The 14,597-nt window shown below is 33.0% G+C and overlaps 3 protein-coding genes across 3 annotated transcripts; 2 read left to right on the top strand and 1 right to left on the bottom strand.

Moving 5' to 3' along the window:
* The first annotated feature begins 4,367 nt into the window (after positions 1-4,367).
* On the top strand, positions 4,368-7,850 carry LOC110670845 (APO protein 1, chloroplastic). The gene is made up of 5 exons (XM_021833123.2): positions 4,368-4,654; positions 5,537-5,654; positions 5,890-5,963; positions 6,217-6,590; positions 6,695-7,850. Exons 2-5 carry the CDS (start codon positions 5,600-5,602, stop codon positions 7,527-7,529), a joined length of 1,338 nt encoding a protein of 445 aa, XP_021688815.2. The 5' UTR covers positions 4,368-4,654; positions 5,537-5,599; the 3' UTR covers positions 7,530-7,850.
* Positions 7,851-8,872: 1,022 nt separating this feature from the next.
* On the top strand, positions 8,873-10,832 carry LOC110670841 (BTB/POZ domain-containing protein At3g56230-like). The gene is made up of 3 exons (XM_021833116.2): positions 8,873-9,211; positions 9,750-9,932; positions 10,284-10,832. Exons 1-3 carry the CDS (start codon positions 9,035-9,037, stop codon positions 10,749-10,751), a joined length of 828 nt encoding a protein of 275 aa, XP_021688808.2. The 5' UTR covers positions 8,873-9,034; the 3' UTR covers positions 10,752-10,832.
* Positions 10,833-11,668: 836 nt separating this feature from the next.
* Positions 11,669-13,634, bottom strand: LOC110670786 (transcription factor bHLH61-like). The gene is made up of 4 exons (XM_021832964.2): positions 13,432-13,634; positions 12,920-13,045; positions 12,577-12,747; positions 11,669-11,929 (listed from the first exon to the last, which is right to left on the bottom strand). Exons 1-4 carry the CDS (start codon positions 13,507-13,509, stop codon positions 11,834-11,836), a joined length of 471 nt encoding a protein of 156 aa, XP_021688656.1. The 5' UTR covers positions 13,510-13,634; the 3' UTR covers positions 11,669-11,833.
* Between the last annotated feature and the right edge of the window lie 963 nt (positions 13,635-14,597).

Here is a 14,597-nt window from a genome sequence, read left to right as displayed (position 1 = left end):
GGCTATGCCCTACAAATTGCTGCATACCTTCTGAATAGAGTTCCATCCAAATCTATTGAAAAGACACCATATGAGATATGGATGGGCAAGAGACCTTCACTGTCACATATAAAGATTTGGGGATGTGAAGCTTATGTGAAGCGTCAAATTTCTGATAAGTTAGGTTCTAAATTAGATAAATGCAAATTTGTGGGATATCCAAAACAAACAATTGGATATTATTTCTACCATCCAACTGAGCAAAAAGTGTTTGTCTGAAGGCATGCTACCTTTCTTAAAAGGGAATTTATTCTCAAAGGTAGCAGTGCGAGTAAGGTAGATCTTGAAGAAATTTAAGAACCACAAATTACCATCCAAATGGAACCGATGAGTGAGACTGTAGCATCAGATGCACAGCTTGAAACTCAAGTAACACATAAACTTCGAAAGTCTAGTAGAATACGTCATGCTCCTACAAGATTGGATCTTTTAATAGAAGCTGATAATGACATGTCATTCTTACCAAAAGAGCCTACTAACTTTCAGGAAGCAATGTGTGACATTGACTCCGTGAAATGGCTTGAAGCCATGAAATCTGAGATGGATTCCATGTACATCAACCAAGTAGGGACATTGTTGAACCACTTGAAGGGATAAAACCCATTGGGTGCAAGTGGGTCTTTAGGAGAAAGACTGACATGGATGGCAATGTACAAACATATAAAGCTAGGCTGGTTGCTAAAGGTTACAGGCAAAGGCAAGGCATTGACTTTGATAAAACCTTCTCGCCAGTAGCCATGCTAAAATCCATAAAGATTTTACTTGTTATAGTTGCATACCATGATTATAAAATTTGGCAAATGGATGTCAAAACTGCATTCCTAAATGGGAATTTACAAGAGGATGTGTACATGACACAACCTGAGGGGTTTGAATCCAAAGAATTTCCTAACAAAGTATGCAAGCTTCAAAAGTCTATTTATAGACTAAAGCAAGCTTCACGAAGTTGGAACATCCGTTTTGATGAAACAGTCAAAGAGTTTGATTTCATAAAAAATATGGACGAACCTTATGTTTACAAGAAGGTTAGTGGGAGTGGAATTGTTTTCCTTATTTTATATGTAGATGACATATTATTAATAGGAAACGATGTACCATTACTCCAATCTATAAAGATATAGTTATCCAAGACATTCTCCATGAAGGATTTGGGAGAGGCAGCCTATATTTTAGGAATTAAAATCTATAGAGATAGATCTAAAAGGCTCCTTGGTCTCTCACAATCTGCGTACATAGACAAAGTGTTAAAACGGTTTAACATGGAAGAATCAAAATGAGGATTCTTGCCCATATCACATGGTATTTCTTTTTCCAAAGACATGTGTCCTAAGACACAGATTGAGAAAGAGAAAATGGATAGGATCCCTTATGCCTCAGCTATTGGATCTATCATGTATGCGATCCTATATACAAGACCAGATGTATCTTATGCTTTAAGCATAACTAGTAAATACCAAGCTAATCTAGGTAAATGTCACTGGATAGCAGTAAAGAACATTCTTAAGTACTTGAGAAGAACTAAAGATATGTTTCTGGTCTATGGAGATGGTGAACTGGTAGTTCAAGGTTATGCCGATGCCAGCTTTCAATCTGACGAAGATGATAGCAAATCCCAGTCTGGTTATATTTTCATACTTAATGGTGGTGCTGTGAGTTGGAAAAGTTCCAAACAGAAAATTACAGCAGACTCTACAATTGAAGCTGAGTACATCTCTGCATCTGAAGCAGCAAAAGAGGCTGTTTGGATCAAAAAGTTCATCACTGAACTTGGTGTGCTTCCTAGCATTGTTGATCCAGTAACTCTGTACTGTGATAACATTGGAGCTATAGCACAAGCTAAGGAACCAAGGTCTCATCAACTATCTGAACATGTACTTAGGCGATTCCATTTGATTAGAGAGATCATTGAGCGAAAAGATGCAATGATAAAAAAAGTCCCCACTGAAGAAAATCTTGCAGATCCTCTTACTAAGGCATTGTCCCAGCAAAGACACGATCACCACCTGCAAGGTTATGGTATTAGATACATGGGTGATTGGCTTTAGTGCAAGTAGGAGATTGTTAGTGTATGTGCACTGCAGCCAATATATTAGTTGCATGTGTGATCACTTAATACATGTATATACTTTATTTTTAATAAAAGGCTGCTTTATCTTTAATGTTTTAATTTAATTGTAATGAATATTAATTAATAAAGATAAAGTCCATGAGACTTATATGCATAGCAGTAAAAATTATAATGTTGTTATAATTATGAGATTCCGACTGCATTATAGCATTGTTCCAAAATGTTTCTGGTCAATGTTATATTGAGATTGGACATTGATATAACCGTTGAGACCAGTACACATTGCATTATTTCCTTTATGAAAGAAAGCAGTAGTTCTCATTAAGCTGAGGTATGTGAGATACCTAGAACCAACGTGTAAGTGCTTGTGGTGACAAGTTCACTGAACTGACCCGCACGAGGATTCCATATGGAAGTTTACTTGTGTCTATGGAAAGACTCACGTGATAGTCATGTAAATGATCCTTAGACTTGAGACATTAAGTTATCTTATATAGGAATTACTGTATTTTGATACTGCTCACATGTCATTCTATACAAAGACAACGAATGTGGCAACTGTTGGATATAGTATGAACTACATGGAGATATTTAATTGTCAAGATAGAATTCATCACCTTAGGTAATTAAGGAAAATATTTCAATTGTTCTTGGCCAGTATGGATTGTTAAATCCTTGCACAGGATAAAATAAGATTAAGATCTTATTTAATTAATCAATCATATTTGGAGGACAGAAATGATTTATACATAGCAGACACATTCCATACATTAATGTATAAATCGAAATATTATGATGAAGGGATATTAATTACACCGACAGACTGATCACAGAAAGATTAGTCAAACCTCTTTGACAAATTCTAATATTTGAGTGGTCGTTACACATTGCTAGATGTCAATAATGATCTACAAATATAATTAATCAATTGTGAATTGATGATAAAATTAAAGTATTAATTTTATTTAATTATATTTGTGGCCAACATATTAGGAACCTAATGGGTTACACACATAAAGACTGTAAGTGAGAAATTAAATTGGATTATCAAGTTGGACTTGATTAAAATAATTCAAGAGACTTAAGGACTGAAGTATAAGTTTTATTTACACTGCTTAATGTACTAATAATTAAGTGTAGATTTAATTTAAAGTTTCTAGAATTATAGAAATTAATTATATGAATTATAATTCCTATATAGGATCAATTTATATTTAACAAATTTAAAGGGTTAAATTTATAATTATAAAAGGTTGTTCCCTATAAATAGAAAAGATTGTCTTCCATTCTTGACTAGTGAGAGAAGAAAGAAAAGAGCTAGTACTCAAAACTCTCAATATTCCTTAAGAGTGTCTTGGAGAATTTCCTCACAATCAGTCTGTGTGGATACCATTAGAGGCGGACATCTGAACGGCTAGTAGTTTGCTACAACCCAGCCCGATGGTCAGAAAATTACTCAAGCTGTTTGAGGTAATTTGCTAAATAATAAAATTTTAATTATCACTATTCCATACTTAATTAAAGTTGATCTTATTTAATTGAGAATTAATGCTTCCTCACAATAGAACCAAGGGCTGAAAATTTTTCCTGCCTTGTGACATCCTAGGCTTTGCAGGACAAGTGAACAGGGCAATGAAAGTGGTCTCTGAAACGCCTCAACTTGAGCGTGATGATGCTGTTCTTGGGGCATTATTGGGTTCATGCAGATTGCACAGGGGTGTTAGACTCGCCAAGTAATAGATCAAGAGCCAAATAACTCCGGGAGTTATGCTCTGGCTAATGTGTTGCACAAGGAAGAAGATGAAGGAAAGGAATGTGAAGGAAGAACCTGATTAGTCAAATTGAAGTAAAGGGCAAGAGCCATGTACTTTTTTAAAAAATTTTTTTCTTCTGTAACTGAATTTTAATTTTTTGTTTTAGAAGAGAAATGTGGTATCAATTAATTTAAATCAATTCATGTTCTACATCATTTTTTAAAGATTCATTTTTTTTTTTGTGACATTAAAGTTTCTTTTTTTTTTAATTACAATTTTCAATGAATACCTTTTTTTATTGATTTGATAATTGGCTTTGCCAAAAAAAAATTTTTTTTCGTGAGGAAGTTGTGAAAGAAATAAATAGTTAAAATTAAAATTAAATAAAAAAGAGAATATAAAAAAAAAAGAAATAAAAACAGGAACGCAGGTAAATTTTAGCAAAGAAAAAAGGACAGAAAATAAAAGGGAAAGTACTAAAAACTAAGCAAAAAACCAGGGAAATTACAAATCGCCCTCCATCACAGGATCGATATTTGAGAGGAAACGAGTGAAGTGTCTTCGTTGAGACTGGCTCACTGGGTAGCGTTTCTCATTAGTTACTTGGTGTCAAGCATTTTCCCCTCCATTTTATTCCATCATTTACCTTTCTTCTCACTTCATTTCGCTTGCTGGTCTGTCGAATTAGCTAAGCTGGATAGATTGATTGGAAAAAAGAGCAAAAAAAAAAAAAGTTCTCTCTTTTACACAGTCCTGGTAGGAAACAAACGTCGGGGCTCAGAAATCCATCTGGGTACGTGGTATTTTCCTCCTTATTGTATTTTTCTTTTGCTTTTATCTATTAATCGATGATGCCCTTTTCGGCTTTTGGTAATTTATGGGGTTTATGAAGCTGCCTTCAGCTGCTAATTTTTCTCAACTCTATTTGCTTCTCTTTTTGGTTTTCCTCGTTTGGCTTGATTTCTGATGATTGGTTCATTTGTATGTTCGAATTGAGACTATTAATACGGTAATTGCATATTTGTTGCAGCTAAATATGAGGGGAGCTAAAGTTTATTAGCAGCCAGTTTATGGGATATTCATACAAGATTTTTTTTGGTAGTTAGTGCTTATATTTTCCCAGTGTAGTCTTGTCCTACAATAGGAAAATTTGGTGCAATGCATCCAAGAAAAAAAATGCTCTAAGAAAGGGAACCGATATCTGCAGTTGTAATGGGGGGATGCTCTGGTAATTCGATTGGCTTCAGTTTAAGCTCACAATGTGTTTGTAGAAATTACTATATAGAAATGTTAATAGAGGAAATATATTTAAACTGCTCGTGAAAAGCATGGCTGCTTAAAGAATTTGAGTTATGCACTCATTCAGGGTCTTAGTTGACATCATATGTTGCTGTATTTTTTCCTACCCTATCAAGTTTCAAGAAATAAATTATCTTATATTTCCAAATAGTAACTTTTCTTGTAAATCTTTGTTGGATGGTGATGGAGATCCTTGTGTTTATTTTGTTATTTTTATTGTTTGTAAATTAATAAAATGTTTACTCAGTGACCAGTGTTTAAAAAAAATGGAAAAGATGATAATGCCAGATTCAAGTTTGCGCTTTGTAATGGTTGTGATTATAAATCTTATTATCAGTTAGATGATTGGCCCATTAAATTTGTTTTGATGATACAGTTGCAGTGTCTGGTTGATCTTGCAAGGAGACAACAAATACACAGGATATACTTTCGTATATAAATGGTTCAGCAGCTGTCAGCGGTACCTCCTACTTCATGGAATCCATCTTCAAAAGGTGAACTATTCTTGTTTTTCTTTTATACTATTGCTTGCCATTAAGTGCAGTACGGATGCTTTAGTAGGTGCATGTTTTTACCAAAAAGTTAAGCTGTTTCACAAATGAACTTTTGAGCACCCATATTTTCTTCTAAATGCTATGGTGTAAAAGACAGTGCAAAAGGGGAAAGAAAGCCAAAGAATGCAGTAGAATTCCTTCATTAACATGAATTAACTTGGCTTACATTTTGCAGGTCTTTGCTTGGGCATCATGGAGTTCCAAAGGCTTCAAACGTCAGCTCTAAGTTCAGAAAAGCTTAGGTTGAAGGTCTTATAATCCTTCTTGTATATGCCTTTTTTCTTTTGTGTGAAGCTACTAAACCAAACATGAATTGCCTTCCTTATGTAATTGTGTAATATAGTAGTGCCAGTTATGGCAATACAACTCAACACCTATCAGGCTTTTTGTTGCAATTCAGTTATGTTGAACCATTTCCATGACTTTCAGTCTGAGTTTTGTCCTGGGAATAGGATCATTTTCCACAAACTATTATTATTCTAACACTCATGTTTCATTCCAGTTTCAGTTTGGGCTTCAGAAACTTCAGAAAGGTGTACCTAAAATTTCCAGGACTGTCTTCAATGCCAGCCAGAAACCCCAAAAAGATCGAACAGTCAAGAAACAAGAATCATATCCACAGAATGTGGATCTTCCACCAGTACTACCAAAGCAAAAAAAGAAGCCCTATCCCATTCCTTTCAGTCTGATCAAGAAGGCTGCAAGGAAGGACAAAAAACTTGCAGAAATGGGTATTGAGAAGCCCCTTGAACCTCCGAAAAATGGATTACTTGTCCCTGATCTGATTCCTGTTGCGCATGAGGTACTGGATGCCTGGAAAGTATTGATAAAAGGAGTTGCACAGCTCTTGCATGTTATTCCTGTATATGGTTGCAGGCAAGTTGGACTTTTGATAGTTTAATTATCTAATGGTTAATTCATGCAAATTTCTTTGCTTTGTTGTCTATCTTGGACATTAACATGCTATAATTTGTGTGCAGTGCATGCTCAGAGGTTCATGTGGCCCATACAGGTCACCATATTCAGGATTGCCTTGGTCCGAGCAGTGCTAAGCGCCACAGTTCCCACTCATGGATCAAGGGTTCCATCAATGATGTACTTGTCCCCATTGAGTCATATCATCTTTATGATCCTTTTGGTCGGCGCATCAAACATGAAACTCGGTTTGACTATGACAGGATTCCAGCTGTTGTTGAACTTTGCATCCAAGCTGGTGTGGATATACCAGAATATCCTTCTCGCAGAAGAACTAATCCAATCAGAATGCTTGGAAAGAAAGTGATAGACAGAGGTGGATATGTTGAGGAGCCGACGCCATGGCGTTCTGCAAATCCATCTACCCTTATTGATTTTGATACATATAGGGCTTGTGAGCGATTTTCACCTCCTTTGTTGGAAGATGTACCAAAGATTGCACAGGAAACCATTGATGCATATGAAATTGTTAGATGGGGTGTGAGGAAGTTAATGAGGAAATACACTGTGAAGGCATGTGGATATTGCTCAGAGGTGCATGTGGGACCTTGGGGTCACAATGTTAAGCTTTGTGGGGAATACAAGCACCAGTGGAGGGATGGAAAACATGGTTGGCAGGATGCTACTGTTGAGGAAGTTATCCCACCCAATTATGTGTGGCATGTTAGAGACCCCAAAGGGCCTCCATTGAAGAGCGCACTCAAAAAGTTTTATGGAAAAGCTCCAGCAGTAGTTGAAATGTGCATGCAAGCAGGTGCACAAATCCCTGAAAAATACAAGCCTATGATGAGGCTTGACATTATAATACCTGAAACTGATGAAGCAAAATTAATTGCATGATAGGATCTGAGAAGATGGTAAATTCTCCACCTTCGTGCAGAAAAATATGATGCTTGTATACGATTTTCAGGGTATCCCTGTTCTTCTATAGATAGTTTGGTTGTGTATGGTGCACCCCCTATCATGAATTAAAAAGAGATGTTTTAGAGATCCTTGAGCAATAATTAGAATTAGAGATGTATTACAGAACAGTACTAATCTCCCCTGAAACCAGCTGATTAGAATTAGAGCAATAATTATTTTGCTGTGTTTCTGGTTCACGAGAGTAGAGTGAAAGCTATTGATTGTTTAATTGCATATCTTGACAATTATTTGAGCAAATGTTATCCACCTAATTGCCATAATTCCGTTACTCAATTATCACTCGAGTTACCAACAAGCAGCTCATGAAAATAAGTTCTTTATCCTAATCTGTATACCATATTGAGGTGATATAGAAACTTGGGAGTTCCATTAAAAAGGGAAATGGAACTTGAAGTCCCTTTCAGCTGATGCAGTTGGTGGAATAGAAGTTTCAGATACAACTAGGCTGTCTTTTAATAAAATGCATTTCCTAATGGAAGATAAAATAAATTTTGATTTCATCTGTCAACCCCATGAAGTATAATTTGTTTTAAAATTGGGAATTAATATGACTTTTTTTATGATTTTACTCGAAATTGACCGTTTCGATTAAATGATTTAAATCTATAAATTGATTTGAGACTAAATTAAAGATATTTTTACATAGCTTATCAACTCTATCCAATCATTAGGGAAGGTGGGCTGCTAAGTTAAGCCAACCTGGACTAAAAGAGCTACATCTACATGGTGGAGGGTCCTTGGGGTTAGAGAAGTGATTAACTAGACGTGCTTGCCTCACAGATACTGGCTGTTGTTAGGTTGGAAAGTCCCTTTCTTCTTCCTAATTTCTTGATTCTTTTCCTATCCAAGTGATTGTTTATTAAGGGGCTTTCCTTTAAAACTACTCACTCAACCCAACCAACTTCACATTCTTTCATTAATTGACAACAACACCCTTCGCCTTCCATTTCTTTTCATTCTTTGACAATTATACCCTTACCTAAGTTTTCTTTTTTCCTTCAGTAACTTGAAAAATGAAAGGCTTATTTGAAGAAACTAAACCTTTGACCATCCACTGGTTTTGCAAGAATTTGTCTTGTTAATCTTGAAATTAACCTCAAAAAGCAATTAGATGGCCTTATTAAAGAATAAAGAGTTACATCTTCCACTTAAGGCTGTTATGGACATTTCATTCAAGTTAAAATTATGTAGAATAATCAACATAAAGCAATCATAAAGTTGTCCCCTTCATCAAATTAATTAACAAGCAAATGGAATATGGTCTAACAAACCTTTATAATAATAATAATGAAAGTTGGCAAGAGTATGAATTGAACTCAACAAAAGAAACCCATCTCCACCTCCTCCACCTCCTCCTCCTCCTCACCTTTAACATCATCTTCATATTTTTCTTTCTTCTGGGTATCCCAACAAAGAGGAAAATGGATTGCTCTATTTGTAGCTCCATGCCTTCTATTCTTAGGCCTCCAAGAAATACCATATGTGGATCATGCTATGACGGAGCTAAAACTGTAATCACTTTGATGAACAAATTTGAAAACGATAAAGGAAGTGACAAAGCCAATACTTCTGTTGTTTCTTTCCCAAATTCGTGCAAGGCAAGCTCTACTATCTTTTGTTTCTTCTGATTGATTTATTTATACTGGTTTTTGCAGTTGATAATTATCTTTATTTTTCTTCTCTTTTATCAGTAACTAGTTACAAAACATCCCCTAGAGTTTTCAATAGTATGCATTTTATTATTTTTTATTTATTGTCACAAAATTAGTAATTTTGGTCTGTGTGATTTGTATATTAGTCTATAATCTTTGAAATTTTAAAATTTAATTCCATTTTAGTTTTCCAAAATTTTTATTTTTATGGATGATTATATAGAAATTAATAGAATTATTAATATCTTCAATTTCTTTTATAATTTAATCCATTATAATAAAGCAAAAATTAATTTTATATTCACTTCTGTTTGATAATATTATTAAAATTATCTTTAAAAAGTTATTAAATATATTAATGAGATATTATTAAAAATTAATTTTAAATTAAAATTGACTTCTAACCTTTCATTGTAAAGACTGCATGATTTAAATACATACATACATACATATGCTGAGCTTTGGTCGTAATTTCTTTACTCAGCCTCAGCCACTAGCAAATCTTCCAAAATGGATGAACAACATGAAGGAAACAGAAGATGAACTGAATGAAAAAATAAATTTCCTCAGTGGATTTGTTTCTTTATTTAGAGATCGAATTCTTACTGACATCCAACTCAAACCTGGCAATGGTGGTCCTTCCATTTCTGCGCACAGAGCGTTACTGGTGAATCTCTCCCCTTGGCCTTCTCACCCATATGTATATGTATTTTCTTTCTTTCTTTCTTTAATTTGAGTTCTTGACAATGGAAGGATAATATAATATACATTATTATTATGTATAATATAAATAAGGGTGTAATCGAATCAATAAAGTGTCAAACTTGAGCTCGACTCAAATCTTAAGCTAAAAAGTTCAAAACTTGATTCGACTCGATCAACTTTTTTCTTAATTAAAGCTCGAACTCAGTTTGATGAAATATTCAAAATACTCAAATATATATATATTTTTTAAAGTTGAATTCGAGTAGCTTAACTTATTTAAATTCCTAATTATAAATTTCTATGGTATGGCTAGGCAGCAAGATCAGAAATATTCAAGAACATGCTAGATTCAGATGCATGCAAAGCCCCAGCAAATGACACAATAACAATTCCTGAGTTAAACCATGAAGAGCTGGAGTCTCTCCTGGAATTTCTCTACAGTGGAAGCTTGGCTGCAGAGAAGGTGGAGAAGCATATCTACTCATTGACACTAGCAGCAGATAAATATGAAATTCCATTCTTGCTGAAATTCTGTGAGAGATACATGCTTAGATCCCTCGTCTCTTCTAATGCTCTTGATGTCCTAGAGATCTCAGATGTGTGTTCCAACAAAATATTGAAGGAGACTGCCTTGAATTTCATTGTTAAGAACTTGGAGGATTTAGTTTTTTCTGCTAAATATGAAACTTTTGTATCCAAAAACCCACATCTATCTGTTCAAATCACAAGGGCATTTTTGATGGATGCCAAAAGCAGAAGGAGAAATGAGGCCATTGCTTGAGACAAAATTACCAAGAATTAATGTGTGGAATTAATCCATTTTTCCAAAGTATTCATCAATAAAATCAATATTAAATGTCTATTTTATTGTAAAAAAAAAAATAAAGAGTTTAAATCTCGATATCTTTGTTCTTTAAATATTACTAATGTATTAAAAATGAATCAATAAATTTAAAATCAAATATATTATGCTGTTGTGAATCAAAAAGATACATTAATTTCTGCCACGATCGAAGCTTTAACAGTTTACTATGCTTCTGTCATATAAAGCCATTAGTCTAATTGACAGTTCCTTATAGCAGATAATTTGTTTAAGTTTATATAGGCCTAGACTCGGGTATGGGCTTTGCCCAAAAAAAAAAGACTCGGGTATGGGCCAGAATCCAAACCGAATTAAAATTAAATTAGACCAAAATCAGAAAAATCTTAATTTTAGAAAAAAAAATTAAAAAAAGAAAAATAAAAAATGTTTAGAAATATATAGCAGAAATAATTAAATTGATATAGTGTACAATTTTCCTAGATGAAATGATGTGAATGGCCAGCCAGACCTATATCATAATGGAATCCTTTTTTTTTATTCTTTTGAACTTCACATGAAAACAAAAACCCAAGTGCTATTGCCAAACAACTTGTGATAATCTTATCATTGTTTTGATTATAGTACCAATTTTCATTTCACATGAATGGTGTCATCCTACCCTAAACAATTTGAGATTGTTTTGCATTTTCTTTGCAAGAAAACAAGAAAGGACTCTTGCAGTCATGATTTTCACTTCGATTCTTGTACTCCTAACATCCATTTAATTTTTTTAATTATTCATATAACTTTAATTATGATTCAAGCTTAAGACTTTATAATTTTAATAATGATTTTAGTGCATTTCATTTCTAAATTTGTCTTTGGAGTTATAAAACTTAAATTCGGAACATTTAATCCTTTGATTAACAACGTTCCCAACATAATTAACTAGCTATTAGCTAGCTTCAACAAGAGATTAAAGAAGTGATCATGCAAATTAAAATTACAATAAAGGATATTAGTCAATTTATAAAACAAGACTTTGATTTTACGACATATTATTACTCTTGTTCAGTACTTTCATTCCAGTTCTTAACAGCTTGCAACACTGCTTGTTTCACCACATGAGCATCAATGCATTCACCTTGTTCTTCGTTCTGCAAAATTAATCACACAAAAACGTTATCTTTGACATTATTATTACGACACAATCAATATAAAAAATACTCATGTAGAAAATTTTATGTATACTAGATTATTTAAGATGCAAAATGTATGATAAAATTTACAAGTTCATATTTTAAATGTATGATAAATAGAAATTAACGCAAGAAATATATATATATATATATATCCACCATGCAATTTATAAATTGAAATAATTCAATAAATGGAGAAAGGGTAAAAAGACCCCACTGAGCTGGTGGCCACCATATGATACGCACAAAGACAGTAAATGACTACTACTCCACAGTTAAAATGCACAAGCAATGCAAACCTATAAAATACGGTAGCTTGAAAGCAACAAGAAGACATGACTGACTAGAGTAAGCCTCACAACAAAGAAGCTAAATGAGAAAATAATAACAAGAAAAGAAAATTAATGATGATTTCCAAATTCCAATATTAGCAATATATAACGGAAAACTAACTGAAATATATAAATTTCCCATATGGATCATTGTCCAAGAATTAGCTTATCTCACACAGGTTATATGGCTTGCTTTAATTATAACAAAATGAGTATTCATAATAGGAAAAAAAAAAAAAAAGGAAAATGAAAAAGATGTAGTTCTTCTCCTACCTCTCCTCCAACAGCTTGTAATCGAAAACTATCAGTGCAAGAAACCCTAGCTTCTTGAACATTAAGACCCAGTTCTTCAAATGCTTCCAATATGGAGACAAGCAAGCCAGGGCAACTCCTATCTACAAATACGTTTATTAGAAAACCCTTCTCTAGGGTTTCTACTGTAACCTGCGAAAAAAAAAAAAAAGAATTACGGGGTTTTTAATAAAATACAAAAATAAAGAAATAATATTAATTATTGTCGAAAAGATCGATAAAGAAGAAGGTCTTTATCCTGTTGCCTGCGGGGATGAGATAAAGAAAAGGAATAATTAATAATAGAAAGGATAAAATTTCGTACCATAGGCAATGGATTTCTGTGGCTCGAAGTTTGTGCAGCTTCCATATCTTGATTCAGTCTCTCTACCTTCTGTTTTAGCTCTTCAATGTACTTAGTTGCATCAACTATGATTGAGGTTTTGTTTAGCTGTTACATGCACAAACCTTTGTTAGAACAAGTTCATAAAATTAAATTCTCCTCTTTAATTCCTTAACTTCCTTTCCTTCTGGCTTTCATATGATAGATGAAGCAATAATTTTGCCTCCGGTAGCTAGAAATTAGACAAGAATAACAAAAAAATTAATTAAGGATGACAAGAACGAAAAAAAAAATCAATTTTATTGTTGGAAAAATAAAGAAAAAAAGGTGATATTTAGAGGTGAAATTGAAGGGAGAATTGTGGTTTTCTTTAAATAGAGATCTTTATATAAAATGATATATTGAAATCTTTATATATAAATTGATGAATTATGGGGAAACTGCATGTATTAAACCAATGGAAGCAAAGGCCACAGAAAGATAGAGGGATTTACAGCATGAGAATTAGTAATGGAACGAAGAAGTTGAAGCTTCTCATGCAGTGCTGCTCTCTTGTCCTCCCTGGAAATCATGGTTAATTCCTTCCTTTTTTTTTTTCTTGAAAAAACAATTGAATAAAAGAAAAGAAAAACTTCAGCTGCCTCTCTTTTTTACCACCCTCTCCTCCTCCTCCTCCTCTTCTTCTTCTTCTTTTATATATCAACTCTCTGCCTGGCTTTGAGGCTGTTTACAGAGGGGATGAAGCTCTCAAATCTATATGATTCTCCTGTTTTTTTCCCACATGACTGCCTCAGTTTCTTCACAGCAAAATATAATATAGATTGTGCGTGGAGTTACCTCTATGCCCTTTCAAATACTTAATTAAGAAGTATTACAAATATATATATTATATAAATATATAATTGTATTTATTTATTTTTTAAATGATAATAATATCACTTTGGGATAATTACATATATAATTATATATGTATATTACGTCATTAATTTATCCTTTCATGCATGAAACATATCTATTGGATCCCATCTCGCTAATTTAGGCATCTCTATATAATTTCTTTTCACTTATTGGAATTTTTTAATATTATGAATAATTTTAGCTCTTTTTTTTTCTAATTATACTAAAATACCTTTTCAAGACATTAGCTAAAATTATTTTACTGGCCTAAATTTATTTGTTAATTATTTATCCCAGTTGTGTCATGCACTAATAATAACTTGAAAAATTAAACAGAAGAAAAATTCATTTCAACAGCCTGAAAAATCATTAAAGAAATATTTAAAGGTATCTTATTTCTTGATTAAATTACAACAAGATGTTACCAAATATTGCCTTAATTAGTTATATCTACGCGAAAAAGAATTGTTGGCTCTTCCTTAAATTGTTTCTTTGTTATTTTTATTTTTCAAGACAAAAATAAGTAAATTATATTATTATAAATTTATAATAATTCATTTTCACTCTTTATTTTTTCTTAAGAAAAAGATGAATAAATTATATATTATCTGTAGTGCTTTTCATCATTTTGTTTTTAAATATATACAATTCCAAGGCCAATAAATTGCTTTGAAATAAAACTGTGGAGTCTCCATTTGTTTTGAAAGAATATTTCCTACAATTTCTTTCAGCAATGGAAAATATTTTTAATATATCACTTTTC

This window comes from Hevea brasiliensis, chromosome 14, assembly GCF_030052815.1.
Source record: "Hevea brasiliensis isolate MT/VB/25A 57/8 chromosome 14, ASM3005281v1, whole genome shotgun sequence".
Lineage (NCBI taxonomy): Eukaryota > Viridiplantae > Streptophyta > Magnoliopsida > Malpighiales > Euphorbiaceae > Hevea > Hevea brasiliensis.
The sequence above is the reverse complement of the archived record's forward strand: the minus strand, read 5'-3'. Positions and strand labels throughout refer to the sequence as shown.

Bases quoted from the DNA above. Each gene is read 5' to 3' on its own strand.
- LOC110670786 (XM_021832964.2), bottom strand. From the start codon at position 13,509: ATGATTTCCAGGGAGGACAAGAGAGCAGCACTGCATGAGAAGCTTCAA. The intron at 13,046-13,431 runs GTAAATCCCTCT...TGCATGTAACAG, and splicing joins CCATTACTAATTCTCATGCT to CTAAACAAAACCTCAATCAT. The intron at 12,748-12,919 runs GTACGAAATTTT...TTTTTTTCGCAG, and splicing joins ACAGAAATCCATTGCCTATG to GTTACAGTAGAAACCCTAGA.
- LOC110670841 (XM_021833116.2), top strand. From the start codon at position 9,035: ATGGATTGCTCTATTTGTAGCTCCATGCCTTCTATTCTTAGGCCTCCA. The intron at 9,212-9,749 runs GCAAGCTCTACT...TTCTTTACTCAG, and splicing joins CTTTCCCAAATTCGTGCAAG to CCTCAGCCACTAGCAAATCT. The intron at 9,933-10,283 runs GTGAATCTCTCC...TGGTATGGCTAG, and splicing joins CTGCGCACAGAGCGTTACTG to GCAGCAAGATCAGAAATATT.
- LOC110670845 (XM_021833123.2), top strand. From the start codon at position 5,600: ATGGTTCAGCAGCTGTCAGCGGTACCTCCTACTTCATGGAATCCATCT. The intron at 5,964-6,216 runs GTCTTATAATCC...GTTTCATTCCAG, and splicing joins CAGAAAAGCTTAGGTTGAAG to TTTCAGTTTGGGCTTCAGAA. The intron at 6,591-6,694 runs GCAAGTTGGACT...ATTTGTGTGCAG, and splicing joins ATTCCTGTATATGGTTGCAG to TGCATGCTCAGAGGTTCATG.